The sequence below is a fragment of the Babylonia areolata genome, chromosome 7 (genome assembly GCF_041734735.1).
Source record: "Babylonia areolata isolate BAREFJ2019XMU chromosome 7, ASM4173473v1, whole genome shotgun sequence".
In the NCBI taxonomy this organism is placed as follows: Eukaryota; Metazoa; Mollusca; class Gastropoda; order Neogastropoda; family Buccinidae; genus Babylonia; species Babylonia areolata.
Window position 1 is genome coordinate 32,463,449 of NC_134882.1, and position 19,394 is coordinate 32,482,842.

General features: G+C 45.4%; 2 protein-coding genes across 2 annotated transcripts in view; one reads left to right on the plus strand and one right to left on the minus strand.

Annotated features, from left to right (window-relative positions):
- LOC143284234 (sodium/mannose cotransporter SLC5A10-like) overlaps positions 1–19,394 on the minus strand; it is a 129,485-nt gene that overhangs the window by 6,491 nt on the left and 103,600 nt on the right. The gene's annotated exons all lie outside the window — the stretch shown is intronic.
- LOC143284206 (uncharacterized) overlaps positions 8,049–19,394 on the plus strand; it is a 47,284-nt gene continuing 35,938 nt past the window's right edge. The window contains exons 1-3 of the mRNA XM_076590874.1: positions 8,049–9,170; positions 9,588–9,682; positions 12,307–12,466. Of these exons, the coding sequence (XP_076446989.1) occupies positions 8,049–9,170; positions 9,588–9,682; positions 12,307–12,466 (1,377 nt within the window). The remainder of the gene's footprint in view (positions 9,171–9,587; positions 9,683–12,306; positions 12,467–19,394) is intronic.

A 19,394-nucleotide genomic window follows, 5' to 3' on the forward strand; every position in this document is an offset into this window, starting at 1 on the left:
GCATTCAGTTCGTTGACAAAAATGCTGGTAGCTTTCGGTTGGGAAATCTTTCTAGATTCTATTCATAGCTAGAAATACCATCTGCGTCATAAGACAGTCCTTTATTTGAACGTTTTGGTTAGGTTCAGGCCGCAGTCTTGCCTGGCTCCTCTCCTCGCTCGCTCAACAAAATGTCCGACTGACTCTGTGCTCAAGACATGCGATCGTGACGAACTAAATAAAAAAAGATTACTTTCTTTAGCTGATGCTTAGAAAGAACTGAAGCATAAATTCGAAGGAGAAGACAGTGGTGAACATTTATAGGACGATTTGATAGAAAATAAAGGGAACAATCAAGAGAGTGGCCAAGATTCGACTATCAGTGAGTGATGCCGGCTGTTCAGCTCTAGCAGACGACAGAAGTCACCGAATTTTTCGCAGTGTGAGCTATTTTCTTGGCACTCAGCCAATGCAGTCTGGTGAGAACTGGATAAAGTGACTGTGTGAGGGGGGTGAAGAGGAGGGGGGTGGCGACTGAGGGGGCGTGGCCTCACATCCGTATTATCACTTGCAGAAGTCACAATGCATTATGTATCTATTTCTTTTTCAGTTTTTTGGACTCACTTGTGTAAACAAAGTGAGTCTATGCTTTAACCCGGTGTTCGGTTGTCTGTCTCTGTGTGTGTGTGTGTGCGTCTGTGTGTCCATGGTAAACTTTAACACTGACATTTTCTCTGCAAATACTTTGTCAGTTGACACCAAATTAGGCATAAAAATAGGAAAAATTCAGTTCTTTCCAGTCATCTTGTTTAAAACAATATTGCACCTCTGGGATGAAAAAAAAGAAGAAAAAAAAGAAGCCAAATTATATGCAAACTGCATTTACAGTTATATTTATATTTTTGTATTCTCTAAACTTGGCACTTTGATCTGATATTCTGACACAACAAGAGCAGTCATTAGTATCATTTTTTTGTTCAAACAGGAACTTCTTTTGCTAAGCATGGAAGTTTTATTTATTTTGCAAACGTTTTGGTGCAGATAGTAAAAAAGGGAAATTAATCTGCAATTAATGCTATGGGACTTAATTTGCTTTAAACTGATCTTTCTCATCTTAAACATGACATTTTGAAATTATACTCAAAACATAAAAAGCTTGTGTGTACAGGGCTTTCACTGTGTTCATTCGCCCAAGTGGTCTTTTTCGGAAAAAACTAAAATCAATACGACGAGTGGACTTTACAGATCTATTGGCTGAGCCCTGAAGGTCATGGGCAAAAATCAATTGCGTACACATATTTATACACATTCAAAGTGCGTGCTCATATTCTTCGCGAACGCGAACGACGCCATTTTGTTTCAAGTTGTTGACCTGCCCGTTCAATCCTATATTCAATCGACAATACACGATTACATATGATGGAAAGTTGGAGAAGGAGACTGTGAAATATTTATCCAGAGAAAGATTTGTGAACGCCTCATCACTTACTGGATTATGCCCCAAACTGCCATAAAAATATCCACAGAATCAGTCGGAAGTTAAAAATTGTAAACCATGTGAGTTAATACCCTTGAACTGATTACGATGAAACGAAAAAATTTCCAGTCTTGACTTTTCTCAAAATGAAGTCCTTTTCACTTCTTACGAGTTTAGAAGTACTTGTACTTGGCTCTACATGTTATTAGTTTAACAAAATACTAAATTTTCATGTCAACTTTAAAAGTATAAAACTAGAATGAACATAAAAGAGAAATTGAATTGACTGTGTCATACTACATGCCCGGCGGGTGTAACTAAACTTGTACATCTATCTAGATCTAGAGAAAACGGCTAAATGTTGCAGTGTGATTGCAGGATAGCCACGTCTCCTTTACCGCGGACTTAAAAAGAATTTTTTTTTTATTGCCCTTAAAGATTTTTTGAATGCCCAAGATACACCCGAATAATATGATTTAAACAGCGTTCTCACTGTAGTGCGAATACTGCAATTGATTTATCGCCCTTTAAAAAAGTATGTTCAAATATTAAATTTTAGAACGTCAGTTAAGGAGCCACGATAGTGTAATAGGAAAACAGGTTCTTCTCACCTGAACACGAGGGGTTCAAATCTGATTATGACTTTTTTTTTTTTTTTTTTTTAACCCGAAGCTTTATAATAACAAATACAGAACACATTTTAACGATTACATTATTTTTTTAAGTGTATCACAAGTGAGTCTTGAAGGCCTTGCCTCTCTTGTGTATATTTTTTTTATTTGCAGATCTAAGCGCGTGCAGCGCTGATTTTGAATCTACACAGAGAGGAATTTGACCGTAATCATTTTTATGAAAATCTAGAATGTGAATCAAAGTCATGAGTATGGCCACGAGGTCAGCAGTAAAGACTGTAAATTGTTTGTACAATTACAAGTGGTACTTTTTCTCATGGTTCAATTCCGGATTTCCAAAAGCTGCTCCCGTTTTGCCATTATCAAGAACCGAATCACCTGTATACATTTTTTGATATTATTACTATTTCTATATTTATTTTCCATAATCATGAGAGCATGCAGAGCTCTTTAATAGTCGATTTATTTTTCGAGATTTGTGTAGTCTGTAACAAAGTTGGGTTTTCTCAATTCCCACGATGGTGTGGTTGAGAATGGCGGTTCTCTCTCTCCCTCTCTTTCTCGATGCACACTTCCACTGTCCATTCCTTGGCAACTTCGAACACAGTTACGTTAGCACAGTTAGCATTGTTTCGGATTTTGTCACTGATCTTGTTCTGTGTGTTATGGTTGCCGTTGTGAGGCCACACATTGAACTAGCGGGTATCAAGTTTCCCCCACCGATCCTCCCCCTTCCTCCCACTCCAAACCTTGCCACCTGGGACCCCCCCCCCCCTCCTCCCACCAAATCTCGCCACCTGGGACCCCCCCTCCCACCCCAGATCTCGCCACCTGGGACACAGAGAGAGAGAAAGAGAGATCAGAGAGAGAGAGAGAGAGGCAGCAATGTGGTTTTGTGGTGCTTGGGATAATCAGTGGTGGTTCACGCCGAAGAGAGAGAGAGAGAGAGAGAGAGAGAGAGTCAGACCCAATGATAAGGATTTCAGCCTTGCTTTTATTTCCCATCTGTCCTAACCAATCTTCATTCACTACATTTTGCACACAAATATGCCTACACGGAGGAGGGGGATGGTGAAAAGAGAAAAACAACCCCGTGCAAATGAATATGCATGTCGAAGAAGGTACACACACACACACACACACACACAAGCGCGCGCGCGCACACACACACACACACACACACACACTCGCTCACTTACACATGATACGTATTTTTTAACATACACAGACACGCTCACACAGAGATGACAGGTGGACGGGAGAGATGGGGGTGAAAAAGAGAGAGTGCGGAATGGAGGGGGTAGGGTGGGGGTCTCCGAGTGCTGGTGTGAGCGGTTTACAACTGTTCATGATTTTTTTTTCTTTTTTTTACCCGCAAGCTCATCTCGCCTGTGGGGTGAAACGATGTGAGTTCGTGTTTCCGCAGTCAAAAGCGCCGTTTTGTCAGGCTCAGTCGTTAGCGGTCTGGAGGAGAGAAACCACACAGCCTTGGTTGTCCGGCCTGGTAAGTACGTAGCTGTGTTTAAATGAAATGTTTAGTTTTGTTAATAACTTTGTAAATGAACTCATTCACCATCCCAGTACTGCTGCAAGAGAGCCTCTTACCTGTTTTTATCTGACGCAAAGGTAGTCATCGATAAATCGCCAGTTTACCTTCACTGGGTGTCCACAGGAAGGAGTATTTGAAGTTCTCATTTAAAGTTCTATAAACTAAAATGGGAAAACATTACCACCACACCTCCCCCAACCCGTTTTGGCTTCTTTGCACACCCATTTATTTATGTTTTAAATCAGAAGGTAGGGATTGATCCCAGAACGATAGCAAGCGTGTTGAAAACATCGGAATGGGAATATTACTCATTGAAGAAGGAACAATGTTGGAAAGATATTCACCCCAGACCTCTCCAGCCTTTTCCCAATTGAGTAAAGAGGGCAGGGGATGGGGGCAAAAAGGAGGTATATTTCCAATATGTTTCCTGCAGCAGGAATGGTGGGGGTGGTGGAGGCAGGGGAGGAGAGGGGGCAGGGTGGAAATCATGTCCAAAAAAGAAAGACGAGAATAGTTTACATTATAGTGACAGGTTTTGGTAGCAGGGATGGTGGTTCCCATTCCTAGCCAAAATGGCTAAAAACAAACAAAATATTTCATTATTGATATTTGAAGTCATCTCTCATTTTGTTTTCAGTTTATCATTTTTGACTGGTCACCTTAATCATGGAAAACAGAAAAATCTGGTTACCGCAAAATGTGGTCAGTAACTTTAGTTCAAGCATTGAATGGCAGATTTCTTTGTTCACCCCTCCTCTATCATAACTGTCAAGTTTTTGTATACATTTTAGATCAGCTTTTTTATTCTTCATTGTGATATTTAAAAAGTTTTAAAGGGTGTTCAAATCATCACAGATTATTGATAGTGGTGTAGAATTGAGAAAGACAGAAAAATCAAACTGAACTCAAAGACATACATGAAACGTAAATCAAAGATCTCTACTGATACGTTGTTGAAACTTTAAAAAAAGACAAGAAAAAAAGTAAGACAACATGCATGCCTACATATTATGCACGACCCAAGCACACATAAAAATCCACACCTGCACTCTCTCTCCACCCCCCCTCCCCAACCGCTTCCCTCCCCATACACCTTAGTAGGGATGGTGTGGAGGGGGGATGCAGTAACAGGAGGGGCAGGGTGGAAGTCTTGCCCAAAAGTGTTGGTGGATATAACTGTGGTTGACATTATGCACAACTTCAATCATAAGTCAGCTTTTCATTTTTGCAGTTTGTTGAAAGGTGTGAAAAGAGTGCCTGAAAGTGTTCCATTTTTTTTTTTCAAAATGAAAAGGTTACAAGATAAGAATTTTAATGATCATTTATATTTCTGTCCCCCCCCCCCCCGACCCCTCTTTTAAATCAATGTTTTCATTTGCTTTTATATTTAATTTTGTTGAAAAATATCAACGGCGTTATTCAATATCCTCCATGCCCCCAAAGGGATTAAAAGATGAAAAAGAAAATGTTCAGGGCATTATAAAACTATTTTGAAATTTCTTTTTGTACCAATAATGTTTTAGCATAACTGTTTTGTAAACCCAACCATTGACTTTACTTGATATATTTTTGCTTGAATAAAACACCCCTCTCCCTTTCCCAAGATCCCAGAAAGCCCTGACACCATGTTTAAATACTTTGATTGACTGTCTTAAATGTATCTGACCATTTGTATATGGTCATGTTATTAGGGATCAAGGACGCGAACAAGGGACTTCATGAGGCCTCTGAAAAAGCTAAGTCAACCCCCCGCACTCCCCCCCCCCCTTATCTCTCCATTCTGTCTGTCTTATCTGTCTGTCCGTGTATGTGTGTGTGTGTGTGTGTCCGTCCATCTCTGTCCCTCCCTGAGGATGGTTGCCTTGAGTGGATGTGCACACTGAGTTGAGCATGTTGAGCTTAATAAAGCCTGAACCGGACTATAAATGGCGGGCGATTTGAATCAAGCCAGTTTCTCACCAGAGTCTGACACTGTGACGTCGGTGAAGGTTTATTCAAAATAAAAGCCTAATAAAGCTACGGTTTGGCTTCATTTATGGCAGAGAGCGAGATTTGCCTAGCAGCTTCCAATCTAGACCTGAATTGACTTTGGAAAGTACAAAATGTGTCAGCTACACGTAATACAAAATTTGAATGCAGAGAAAAGGGGCGGAGCTAGAGCCGTTTGTGTTTGCGCTAGACGTGTCTGTCAGATAAAAATAGCACCAGCACGTGGTACTGTCCGGTGAGAATTGGAAAGCATGCAGACAGCCCCTCGACGTTGGCAACCGTAAACGACCACATTGTTTGTAAAACATGCAAACGGAGAGAAATATGACGATCTACTAACCTTTCACCACCACATGTGACCCATGTAGGGAAGGTCGTCTGGATTTGGATACAAGTCCCGTACAACTTTCAGCACACAGTCCGGCATGATTTCCCGCACCACTTCCACAATACTCTCGTCCACATTATCTCGAGTCATAATCCTCGCCTTTTTCCTCACGTAAGATGGATGACGCCAGGCATTCCTCCTTTCCAATAACGACCAAAAACGTCTGTACATTTTCTTCCTAATCCCGGAATTTCTTATATGGGGTGACTGGCCATTTCCTAACCACGACTGGGGGTTCGCTGTCACACACGGTAAACAAAAGCAGAACCGACATTCTCCTTCCCTCACTTCAGAATCTTCACTAGCGGCCGGGTCATCACTAAACGAATTACTAGCATCGAAGGCAGAACAAGCGACAGAGTTTGAAGCACTGTTTTCACTGACACCTGACTGAAGAACAGAGGCAGGTTGTACTTGAGCAGCACTATCCCTCAACACGGAGCTGCTCTCTGATGACACGGCACTGTCATTTGTCACTGACGGCGCTCCTGCCGCCAGCACCGGCAACAACACATGTCCAGAATCTTCCACATCTACCTCAGCTGACTGAGCACCAGCAGAACTCAACAAAGACAAATCCAATGGCCAGCCTTTTTCAACGAACAGTTGTCTTATAGCTTCCACCTGATCAGAGTCCAGATTGTGAATTATAAAGTCGGATTTCATCCTCACATTCTCAGATGCACTCTCGTTCTGGTTTTCGTACAGGTTTTCCCCAACGACTCAAAACTAGCGCCCAAATTGCATGAATGCAGCCAGTTCAAGCCAGTCTCTCAGTCCTGCACCTAACCCACCCTGACCAGCTCCTTCGGGAGTCCCTCCTCAGGGATGTGGCCAATAAAAATCACTGAAGCAATCACTTTCATAGACAGTGTGGGTCGAAGGCCCCACTTTGTTTCTAGACTGGTTACAAAACTATCCCCCGCATCCCCCGCACTTCCGCAGCTGTCATCACCCGAGATTGGCTGTGAGGTACCGTTAGGGATAACTGGAATGTGGCCCACTTTCGTTTTCTGATTTCTACATAGACTGTAAGAGGAATACCATGGAACCACATGGCTAAAGTACTGGGCATCTCTCCTTGAATGGGCCTCAGTATGTTTCATAGACATTTCCTGTGTTTGGACCAAGCACATTATTGGAAAGGGGGGTTTACTTTGGAATGAATTGCTAAGTGTACTCTCTAACTATTGCACTCTGCAGACTGTCCAACCCAAAATAAGAAATGGAAGGAACTGAGACACACACCTTTCCCCTCTGCCCCTCCCCTCTCCACCGAACCCCCCCCCCCCCTCCTATAATCTCGGCACGATATTTGAACAGCTTTGTCTGCGCATTTGCACTGAGAAAGTGTTGTTTTTTCCTTTGTAAATTCCATTACAATTTGTTGGCATTGGAATGTCAATTTTATATGAAAGTGGTGGTCAGGTAGAACTGATGTTTCTGTAGCAAGGCTGTCATGTGCCAAGGTTCAGTGTTATACTGAGGTGTGCTGACAAAACTTTTTCAGTTGGATCTTTGGTTTTCTGTAACTTGCTCTTGTTCAGGTTCCATTTTGGCACAATGGAAGACATTACTAACGGCCAGAAAAGAAAGTACTATAAAGACAATCCTGAGGCTGTAAAACGCAGACGAGAAAAAGCAAAGGAACGTGGAGACAAAGGGGCACCAAAAGGAATTTTCTATTATACCTGTGACTCTGCAGAAGAAATAGCAGAAATTCATAAGATCCAACGTGTGAAAAGTGCTATTGGTGGTGGCAATGCAAACCTATGTTTTAACAAGAGGATGTTTTCAGAAGTGCTGCAGTATTATATCGCTAAAAACCTCACAACAACAGAAGAGACTGTTGGTGGCACTGAAACTGACGAACGTCCACATTTTCTGGACAATTCTTTTCTCAAATGTGAAGACTTTGTATCCAGCAAAGAACAGTTATTTGTTTGTGCGTCCTCCTCTTTGGAATCGCTTGTGAACAGAGTACAGCTACATTCCAGGGCATGTAAACACTCACTGGAGACCAAGAGGGGCAGGATGATGGGGCATGTGGCAGAGATTTCTGCCAAGTGTAGCGGCGGCCATGGCCTCACCTGGCATTCCTCTCCCTATCTTGGGGACAGGTTTCTGGTCAACCGGCGGCTAGCTCATGCCTACTACATCTGTGGCATCATGCCAGTACAGTATGAGAGATTTGTCAAGGCAGGGTGCTTCGGTCAGCTGGGGGAGGACTACTTGAATGAATTTTTCAAGCCCTACAGTGCCTGTGTGAAGTCCCTGGCTGAGGAGTCGTGCCATGACGCCCTCCTGGAAGAGATTCCTCAGTACCCGGACATGGATGGGATCAACATCCTCACAGACGCTCGACACGCCACACGGAAAAACTCAAAGTATTCTGACATTATTTGCCTTGGTGGACAGAGCCACAAAGTCCTTGACTTTGAGACTGTGTGTCGGCGTGAGGAGCCAAGTGCCCAGAAACATGAGCTCTTAGGGACACAAAGGATATACCAGCGTCTCGAAGCAAAGGAGGGGGGAACAGTGCACATCAGAGTCCACTGCCACGACAGAAATGCCAGTGTGAACAAGTGGGTGGCAGACAACAAACCAGACACAGAAAGTACCAATGACACGTGGCACGCCTCGAAAAATGTGGTCAAAGAGCTGAAATCTGTGTGCATTGGGCCCCGATACATGGAGGGTAAGACCTGGCACCCCCAGCTGTCTGACAAGGCCGGCTCGATCAAGACACACTTTTACTGGGCCATGAAAAACTGTGATGGCAACGCTGAGAAGTTGAAAGCTATGATCATCAACATTGTGGATAATTACAAAGGCCACCACACCAATTGCTCTCCAACTTCTCGCTGCCACACTGACCCAAACTATGAGCCCAGTAAGTGTGTTATTGATGACCCCAAGGCAGAGTTGTTGCTGCGTCAGGCCCTTCAGAAAACCCTCATCTACAAAACTGCCCATGACTACGTGCACTGCATGGACACATTCTTTGTGGAATCCTTCAACAACACCATGTTGCAGTACCACGATAAACGGCTGGGAAGCCACTTTGGGGAAGCGACCTACAAACTCCGCACCTGCCTCTCTGTCTTGGACTGGAATGATCACATAAACAGCCGGCGAGTGACCTCCACAAAAACTGTGATTGACGCTCGTAACCCCCGGCGCCAGTCTGAAGTGAGAGTGCTGGAGAGGAAGCAGTTTTGGTTTTGGGAGCAGGTGTGGCAGGAGTACACGGATATCTTTCTCCGCTAACAGTGAGTCGGTCTTTGTTTTGCTTTCACCTCCCGCATGTTTACATTTCTACCGGACACGTGCTCGCGCTTTTTATAGATAAACTCCGCCCCTTTCCCTTTTATGGATAGGCTCTAGTGCGCATGCGCAACCGAAACCTTGCTCTCGGGAGTTAACCCTCTAACACTTACTAACAACCTAAGCCTGACACTGCACAGTATGGGTGCCGTGTGTGTGTGTGTGTGTGTGTGTGTGGGGGGGGGGATATTGTGAAGAACAAATAACTGCGGTGTGAATGCCCTTAGTTTCCATGTTTTCAAGCAGGCCACTGAGGACAGCGCCACAACTTGGGACAACACCAGGGCTGAGCAGGACACCACCAGCAGGATCCAGGAACATGGGGCCACTACTGCCTTTGGGTGAGAGACTGCTGTTAAAATCGGATCTTGCACCTTGATCAGATGGTAAGGCAGATAAGACAGGTGGGGCCACCGAGGCCAACAGGTGAGGCACTCCTACCAAAATCAGACTGCACTTAAACTAGTAATCATGTGGATAACAGGACGTGTAGCATAGCTTTGACTCATAACAAGATCTTGTCAACAGTTAGTATTGGAAGAACAACCACAAACTTAGGCTTTGCAAATGATCTTAAATGTCTGGCAGGCAGTGAGGAAGAACTCGTCATTCAAGTGTCTGTAACTAATTTATAAAATGAAACTTGGATAAAGGATTACCTGAATCTTTTGTAAACAAATTTTGAGGATTTTGTGACATCTTTGGCGGATTCTAAAAAATGGAATAGAATGGTGGGAGATTACAATGTAGATGAAAATGTTAAGAATTAAAATCCAAAAGTATCAAAGTAGATGAATCAGTTTTCAGATTTTTTTAACCTACACATATTTATTTATCTTTGCAAAATAAAAGGAGTTGAATTATAAGTATTCATAGGTATCATTTTTGGTTCTTTTTTCCTTGAAACTGTCAAAAGATATTTAGTGCATTTAACTATTAAAATGAAGTATCTGTCATAAATGTCAGTGACGAAAAAATATGTCCAGGGGGACAGGACGCCTACACCAGCACTGGGGTGGATACTGGTGATGCCAGCACCCAGGACGCCGCTTCCTGTGGGTTCCAGACAGATGGAGCCACTGACGCTGACGGGTGAGATATTCCTATCGAAATCAGACAGTACTTGGACAAAAAATCTTGTGGATTTCAGGAAGTGTAGCATAGCTTAGACTAATTCACTTGAAGATCATGTCAGCAGTCAGCATTGGAAGAAAACCACCGCAAACACAGGCTTTGCAGATGATCTTAAATGTCAGTCAAGCAGTGAGCAAGAACTCATCATACAAATGGCTGTAACTAATTTAGAAAATGAAACTTGGATAAAGCATTATCTGAATCTTTTGTAAACAAATTTTGCGGATTTTGTGTTTGGCGGATTCTAAAAAAATGGAATAGAATGGTGGGAGATTACAATGTAGATGAAAATCTTAAGAATTAAAATCCAAAAGTATCAAAGTAGATGAATCAGTTTTCATATTTTTTTTAACCTACGCATATTTATTTATCTTTGCAAAATAAAAGGAGTTGAATTATAAGTATTTATAGGTATCATTTTTGGCTTTTTTCCTTGAAACCGTCAGAAGCTGAAAGTGATTGTATTTAACTATTAAAATTATCAGTTATAAATGTTACTGGCAAAAAAAATATATATGTCCAGGGAGACGGGACGCCTACACCAGCACCGGGGTGGATGCTGGTGATGCCAGCACCCAGGACGCTGCTTCCAGCGGGTTCCAGACAGATGGAGCCACTGATGCTGACAGGTGAGATATTCCTGTCAAAGTCAGACAGTACTTAGACTGAAAATCTTCCGGATTTCAGAAAGTGTAAAATATGAGACTGATTCTCTTGAAGATCATGTCAGTAGTCAGGTCCCAAGGTTGTCATAGCCGAGGGGTGGTGTCGCGTGCGACAGTGTAGTGTTGAAAAAAAAGGAAATTTTGGTCAGCTTGACCCCTCGAATACGTCACGATTTCGCTGTTTGTTTTTTTGTTTGTTTTGTTTTGTTTTTTCTTGTTCCCTTTCTTTCTTTCTTTATTTCTATGCGTGCGTGCACATGTGCGTGTGTACGCGCGCATGGGTGTGTGCTCCTTCCCTCCCTCTAGTCAGCTCAGGTTGATGTTTTCTTTTTCTCGTGCATGCATATCTGCCGGTTGTTTAGCTCAACTACAAGTTTGATAAGGACAACTCATACGGAATCTACCTCGACGGGTCAGATCAACTGGGGAAGAACAGTGTTTTGCGGGCTTTGCGCCGACGGCAAAGAGTTTCACTTCAACTTGACTCTAAGCACGGACCTGTTGTCCGACGACTTGGTGGTGGAGTACTGGGGCGGAAATGGAAGCGTGCATCGCAGCAAGGAATTGTGGGACTGGGATTATTCCGGAAGAAGCAAGGGGCCAACGGTCGCCAACGCCGCACTAGTAACTGTGTGGGGCTGTTCCTGCTCCATTCGTTTTGGAGTGAGGTTTTTGCCGATTCGGTTCGGGTTTGGGGCCTCCAGTGCCACTACATTTCCTGGGTCCGTGTCCGACCAGGAGGTCTGGAACTACGTTCTAGTTCCAGGGATTTAATCTCCCTATTTTTTTTTCACAAGCTCCTGAGGTGAGTCAGGTTGGAAGAGTGATGGATGCTAGTTTTGTTGTTGTTTTTCTATAGACAGGGAGCGGCCGTTGATATATATTTCAGGTTTTTGGTGTTGTTGTTATTACTGCATTTGAGATACATACTTTAATTTCAGTGCAGTATGGCCCTGCCAATCCTTGTGGATTCAGATTTATGTATATCTGTGTGCACACATTCTGTTATTGTTTTTGTTTTGTTTTTTACAGTTGTATTAAGGCATTCAGCTGTACATGTGAGTGTGTGCGAAACCCCTCTGTGTGTCTGCTTTAGCACATGCATTGTTTTTTGTTGCTTTTTTGTTTTGTTTTTTGCTTGACTCTTGACTTGAGTCTCTTTACAGCTCCGAAGAGTGGTCCGCCGTTGTCCTGGGCACCCACAGCCTTCCCTGCACCTGTGAATTCCCTGAGACTGTCACAGGGGTGTCCCCGACGTACACGACGATCGCCGCTTTACACCCCTTGTCTACAGAAGGACTAGGACTCTCAGTGGTCGCCGGCATCGTGGGTTGTCTGTGGCAAGGACCTTTGTGTTCAGAACTAATGCGAGCCGTACATGGATGGTAGAGGATGCGTGTGTATGTGTGAGAGCAGTGCACAAGAGGGGTGAGTGTACGTGTTCGAGCGAATGTGATTTACTCATTTATTTTTCTCTCATTCCCACTTATGATGTGGCGATTTGTATTAGCGGGTTAGTAAGTTTGGGGAGTGGAGGGGGGATTAAGGGAAATAGGCCTCACCGCTGTTTTGGTTGTCAGTATATCTGTGTGAGTGAGTGAATAAAGTTTGGTATTGTGTATAAATTCTTGGTGTTGGCTGCATTTAATTGAGCGTGCGAGGATCCGGAGACCCATTTTTCTTAAATTTTCTTTTATTAGATTGCGTGGGGCCTGTCGGGTTGTAGGTGGGTCCTCAACCTCGACCGGTCACGTGACAGGTGGCAATGGGGACAAGCTCCCATTGTCTATAAAATGCCTCTCACGGCGCACGTCTCCAACAGCCTCTGACAACGAAGTCCAGCTCCTAGCCTGCTCGTGTGGCTTAGATAAAAGCCCGGCGGAACTGCTACTACTGATAGAAGGGGCGAAGGCGGGTCACCTGGTGCCTGAAAACCAGTGCTTTGGGTAGATGGGGCTCATCAGTCTGGGAAGACAGCTCATCTAAGAGAAAGAAAACTCTGATTTCAAACCTCCGCTGCCTTGCGGCCATACCCACTCATACGAAAGACTTCGGGAGTCAACCCTGAGGAAAAATCCGGGCAGATGGAGTCCGTTAGCCTTAGCAGGCAGTTCTTCCAAGAGAAGGAAAACTCCCAAGAGAAAACCCGGCCAACTGTAAACTGTTACCAGAACAGGAGATCACCGAAGGCGGCGCCACAGTGGCCTCTCTAAGGGGCGTGATCTAGTCAAAACCGGCTGTGCACGCACTCTACGACACATGGCTACGCAGACAACGTTAGACCAATGTGGTGTCGTCTTCCTGGACCATGGCCGGGGGGAGACGGTGCCGGGCCCTCAGCCTCAAAGGGGCCCATCCACTACTACCGACCACGGACGCGATCCTTCCCAGACTCTTTGGGGAGAACAGAATGGAGCACATGGCAAGCAGCACTTCGTATCGTCCACTGGAATGCGGAAGGAGTACAGCGCAAGAAGGTTGAGCTCCAACGGTTTCTGCGTGAAAATGCGATCGATGTATGTTGCATTCAAGAGACCCACCTCAAGAACACTCACCGCTTTTTCATAAGAGGTTACGAGTTGTTTAGACAAGACGAGAGAACAGACCAAAGGGAGGCCTCATCACCCTGGTAAGAAACAACACCCCAGCGGCAGAGACCCAGAATTCTGGTCAAGCTGATCTCGACACAGAATTTCTGGGAGTCAAGTTGGTGTTGCCAGGCACGTCAGTGACAGTCCTCAATGTCTACTCACCTACAAACCAAACACAGCTTGACTCTATCCTCGTTGACTCCCACAGCTGGATCATCACAGGAGACTTTAACAGCCACTCACCCAGCTGGGGCTACCAAGATCTTAACAAGAAGGGAGAAGATGTGGAAAACTGGGCAATCAGTAACCAGCTGATCCTCAACAGTCCAAAAGATCCACCTACGTGCTACTCACGAGCATGGAGGACCACAAGCACTCCTGACCTGGCCTTCGCGACAGACGACATCCATAGCATTGCCCAAAGGGAGGTGTCGCCCCAGCTTGGAGGCAACGACCACAGGCCAGTGATCATTACAGTTCAAAGACATTTTGAAACCCATCCCACCAGGCTCCCAGCAAGCTGGAATTATAAGAAGGCAAACTGGGACCTTTTCAAGCACGAGGTAGACAAGAGGACTTCTGCGCTGACACTGTCGCGCCAAGACATCAACGAAAATGCCAAGAATTTTAATAAGGCAGTATTAGACGCGGCGCAGGCAGCTATTCCATGAGGCAAATGCAGGAACTACTGTCCCTACTGGACACCTGAGCTCGACACCCTGCACAAGACCCTCAGTGAAGCCAGGGACACGATGGAGAGCTCCCCCACTGACGAAAATGTAGAGACACACAACAGAGCGAAAGCTGCGTTCACAAAGGAAAAGCTGCAAACAACACGAAAGAGTTGGCAAGACAAGACATCCTCCCTGAACATGGAGACAGACATGCAGGGGCTTTGGAAGCTGACAAAGAAACTGAATGATGACAACCCCAGCAGAGGCAAAACCGTCATCGAGCAGGACAACCAGCTGAAAACAGAAAAGGCCGCAGCCAACACCTTTGCGAAACTATACCGAGAGGAGAGTGCAATCCACATGTCCAGACAGCGCATCAAGCAGGTACGAGAGGAAACCACAAAACTTATGACATTGGACCCACATGGCATAGATGACAGCTGTATGAGCGAACCACTAACCATGAAGGAGCTGAAACAAGGCATCCGCAAGCTGAAGCCCAAGAAAGCTCCGGGGCCTGATGGTGTCACTGGCGACATGCTGAAGCACCTGGGACCAGCATCCAGAACAGTGCTGCTTCAGATCTTCAATTACAGCTGGACAGCAGGAGTTGTGCCTTCCATCTGGAAAGAGGCAGAGATCATCCCGATCCCAAAGAAGGGAAAGAACAAGAAGAACCCCCACAGCTACAGACCAATCAGCCTTCTGAGCTGTGTCGGCAAGCTGCTGGAAAGGATGGTCAACCGCCGCCTCACCTTCCTCCTGGAAACACGGAACATCCTTTTACGTACCCAGACCGGCTACAGAAAATTCCGAAACACAGATCAACTAGCCCTCCTTGTCCAGGACATCGAAAACTCTTTTCAGGAGAAGAAGACACTGGCCGTGTTTTTTGACCTGTCGAGAGCGTTTGACAAAGTGTGGAAGGAGGGCCTCATCCTGAAACTTCTCCAAGCCGGCGTACGTAGCAAGATGTACATGTGGATCCAACACTACCTCTTCGGCAGGACCACAAGGGTCAAACTAGACGGCTTCCACAGCAGAAAGGTCAAGCTACGTGAGGGTGTCGCCCAGGGAGGAGTGCTTTCCCCAACATTGTTCCTGTTGTATATCAACATCAGAGACAACATCACGAAGCACGTCTCCAACAGTCTGCACGCAGACGACCTGGCAATATGGACATCCGCTGAACACACCAGCACGGCCTCCTACCGGCTTCAGGAAGACTGGGGTCTTGAGCTCAACACTACAAAAACCAACGCAACACTTTTCTCTCTCTCCACCGCAAACGAGCAAGTCAAGCTGAAGCTCCAGGGACAGGTCTTGCCCCAGACGGATATACCAACATTCCTTGGTGTCAGGTTGGACACCCGCCTGACCTGGAGGCCCCAGATTGAGATGATGGAGAGGAGAGGCATCCGCAAGCTAGCCCTGCTGAAGAAGCTGGCCGGGACTACTTGGGGAGCAGACAGCAGGCTTCTCGCCAGGGTCTACATGGGAGCAGTCAGACCCACCATGGAGTACGCCTCAACCTCGTGGGGCACAGCCTCCAAGACGAACAAGAGCCGGCTCGACAAAGTCCAAAATATGGGACTACGCCTCACACTTGGAGCCATGAGGTCCACGCCGATCCATGACATGGAGAAAACTGCTAACGTTGAGCCCCTGGAGAGAAGACGCAACCTGAAAGTCCTGATGCAGGGAGAGAAGCTCAGAAGACTGCCCTCACATCACCTACACCACAGACTGGAGCAGCCCACCAAGAACTGTCTCAAACGTCAGAGCCTCAATCACCAGTATAAAGCACTCGGAGCACAACACAGCGATGTTCTGGCAGCAAAAGGGGAGTCTTGCATTAACCTTGCCTTGCCTGACTGGAGGCTTGACCAAGAGATAGAGGCCACCATCAGCCTCAGAGTTCCTGGCATCACCACCAAAGACCAGCAACCAGCTACTCTCAAGATCCTGACTCTGGCCATGATAGAGGAGTCCTACCCAGCCAGCTCCTGGACCCATGTATACACGGATGGATCAGCGGAGGAAGCCACACACAACGGAGGCAGTGGTGTCTACGTCAGATTTCCCGATGGAGAGCACAGCAGCATCACACTCCCTGGAGGAAAGCTCTGCTCCAGTTTCAGAGCTGAAGTCCTGGCCATCAAAACAGCAGCAGAATTCCTCTCCTCCTGTGGAAAGCCCCTTGGCAGCATCTCCATCTTCACTGACTCCATGTCCACACTCCAGGCCCTTGACTCCCCTGATCCTGGTCCACTGATCCAGTCCCTTAAGGCCTCCCTCACAACCCTTACCCAAACAGCCCCAACGACCCTCCAGTGGGTGCCTGCACATGTAGGCCTCCCAGGCAACGAGCGTGCAGACCACCTCGCTAAGGAAGGAAGCCAGCTCACACAGCCAACCATTCCTGCCACATATGAGGAAGCAAAAACTCTCCTCCGCAGCAGATTCCGAAGAGGCTGGGTCACCCTGAACGGAGGCTACCAGGCACACCAAGATCCCATCAGGACACTGGAGAGAAGACACCAGACTACCATCTACCGCCTTCGCACAGGACACTGCGGCCTCCGAGCACACCTGAAGAGGATTGGAGTGGCAGCCACATCCCTATGTGATTGCGGCCAGGCTGACCAGACCCCATCCCATATTCTCCAAGACTGCTTCCTGTATGAGAAGATGCGGCAGCAGTCCTGGCCTGGGGGTGCTGACCTCAACACCAAGCTCTGGGGGACGGCAACCGATCTTCACCGGACGTCCGAGTTTGTGGCATCCCTCGGACTTCGACCCTGACTGCGTAGCTGTCGAACGCAAAGATGTCAGCAGTCAGCATTAGAAGAACCACCACTGCAAAGACAGGCAGATGACCTTAAATGTCTGGCAAGCAGTGAGCAAGAACTCATTGTACAAGTGTCTAAATAATTTAGAAAATGAAACTTGGATAAAGCATTATCTGAATCTCTTGTCAACAAATTTTGAGAATTTTGTGTTGGCTTTTGTGAATTGTATAAGTGGAATTGAATGGTGGGAGATTACAATATAGATGAAAATGTTAAGAATTTTTATGCAAGATTTTTTCAACCAATGGATATTTATCTTGGCAAAATAAAAGGCATTAAATTGTTAAGTAATATTGATAGTTATCAGTTTTGGCAGGTTTTTCCTTGAAACTGTCAAAAAGAAAATTAAGTGGGTTTAACTATTGAAATATCTGTCATAAATATTGCTGATGAAAAAAATATATGTCCAGAGGGACAGAGGTCGTCGACACGAGCACCGCCGCTGCCAGATAGAACCTCTGACGCCAACAGGTGAGGCATTACTATCTGAATGAGACTGTACTTTAAACAGAAATGATGTGGATTTAAGGAAGTGTAACATAGCTTTGACTCACTTGAAGATTATATCAGTCAGCATTGGAAGAACTAGCACAAACCTAGGCTCTGCAGATGACATTAAATTTCTGGCAGGTAGCCAACAAGAACTCGTGATACAAGTGTCTGTAATTCATTTAAAAAATGAAACAACATGCATACTTACATTCTTAAAACGCTGAATCAGAAGGAAATGTCCTGATTCTGCCATGGCACTTGGGATTGTGAAGAACAAATAAGTGTGGCGCGAATGCCCTGAGTTTCCTAGTTTTCAGGCAGCCCACCCACTGAGGACAGCGCCATGACTTGAGAAACACCGGGGCTGAGCAGGACACCACCTGCGGGATCCAGGAACATGGGGCCACCACTACTTTAGGGTGAGGGACTGCTGTCAAAATCAGGTCTTGTGCCTTGACTAGATGTAAAGACAGACAAGACAGTAAGGCACTCCTATCAAAATCAGACTGTACTTAACCCCTTCACTGCCACAGTAAATAACCCTTTTAATTACACATACTCTGCAGATGACATAAAATTTCTGGCAGGTACCCAACAGGAACTCGTGATACAAGTGTCTGTAATCCATTAAAAAAAAAAAGAAACAACATGCATACTTACATTCTTAAAACGCTGAATCAGAAGGAAATGTGATTCTGCCATGGCACTTCCTGATGATGAACAGCAAGAAATAAGTCGCCAAATACAGAAATGGGTGCTAAGGACAGTGATACGGACCTGTGAACTCCTTACTGAGCTATGTTAGTGACCAGTTCGCCATGGAATGCAACTGGTGTGATGGAGACATTTGCAATTTAGTGATGCTTGCAACCTCTGTGGGATGAAAATCAAAAGTGAACGATGTCTCTAGAGAAAACAAATATGTCAGGAAATGTTAATAATGAATGCTAGCAAATGCAATGATAAACGCCAACTGTTACTAGAAGACATTTATAAAAATGATGCACTAGTTGTCAAAATGATCCAATATGCAGCACTATATACCAATAATGTTTTAGCATAACTATTGTTTTGTAAGCTCAACCATTGGCTTTATTTGATATATTTTTGCTTGCAAAAAGCCCCTCTCCCTTTCCCAAGATCCCAGAAAGCCCTGACACCATTCATGTTTAAATAATTTGACAGTCTTAAATGTATTTGACCATTTGTATGTGGGCATGTTATCAGGGATCTGTGACATGAACAAGGGACTTCATGAGGCCTCTGAAAAAGCTAAGTCAACCCTTCCCCCCTTGTCTCTCCATTCTCTCTGTCTCTGTCTTGTCTTGTCTGTCCATGTGCATGTGCATGTGTGTGTGTGTGCGTGTGTGTGTGTGTCCGTCCATTTGTCTCTGTCCCTGGATGGTTGCCCTGAGTGGATGTGTGCACCGAGTTCAGCATGGTGTTGAGCCTAACCCTTCCTAACCCTAACACACTGCACAGTATGGATGCAGTGTGTGTGTGTGTGTGTGTGTGTGGATAATGAAGAACAAATAAGTGTGGCACGAATGCCCTGAGTTTCCTAGTTTTCAGGCAGCCCACTGAGGACAGCGCCACGACTTGAGAAACACCGGGGCTGAGCAGGACACCACCTGCGGGATCCAGG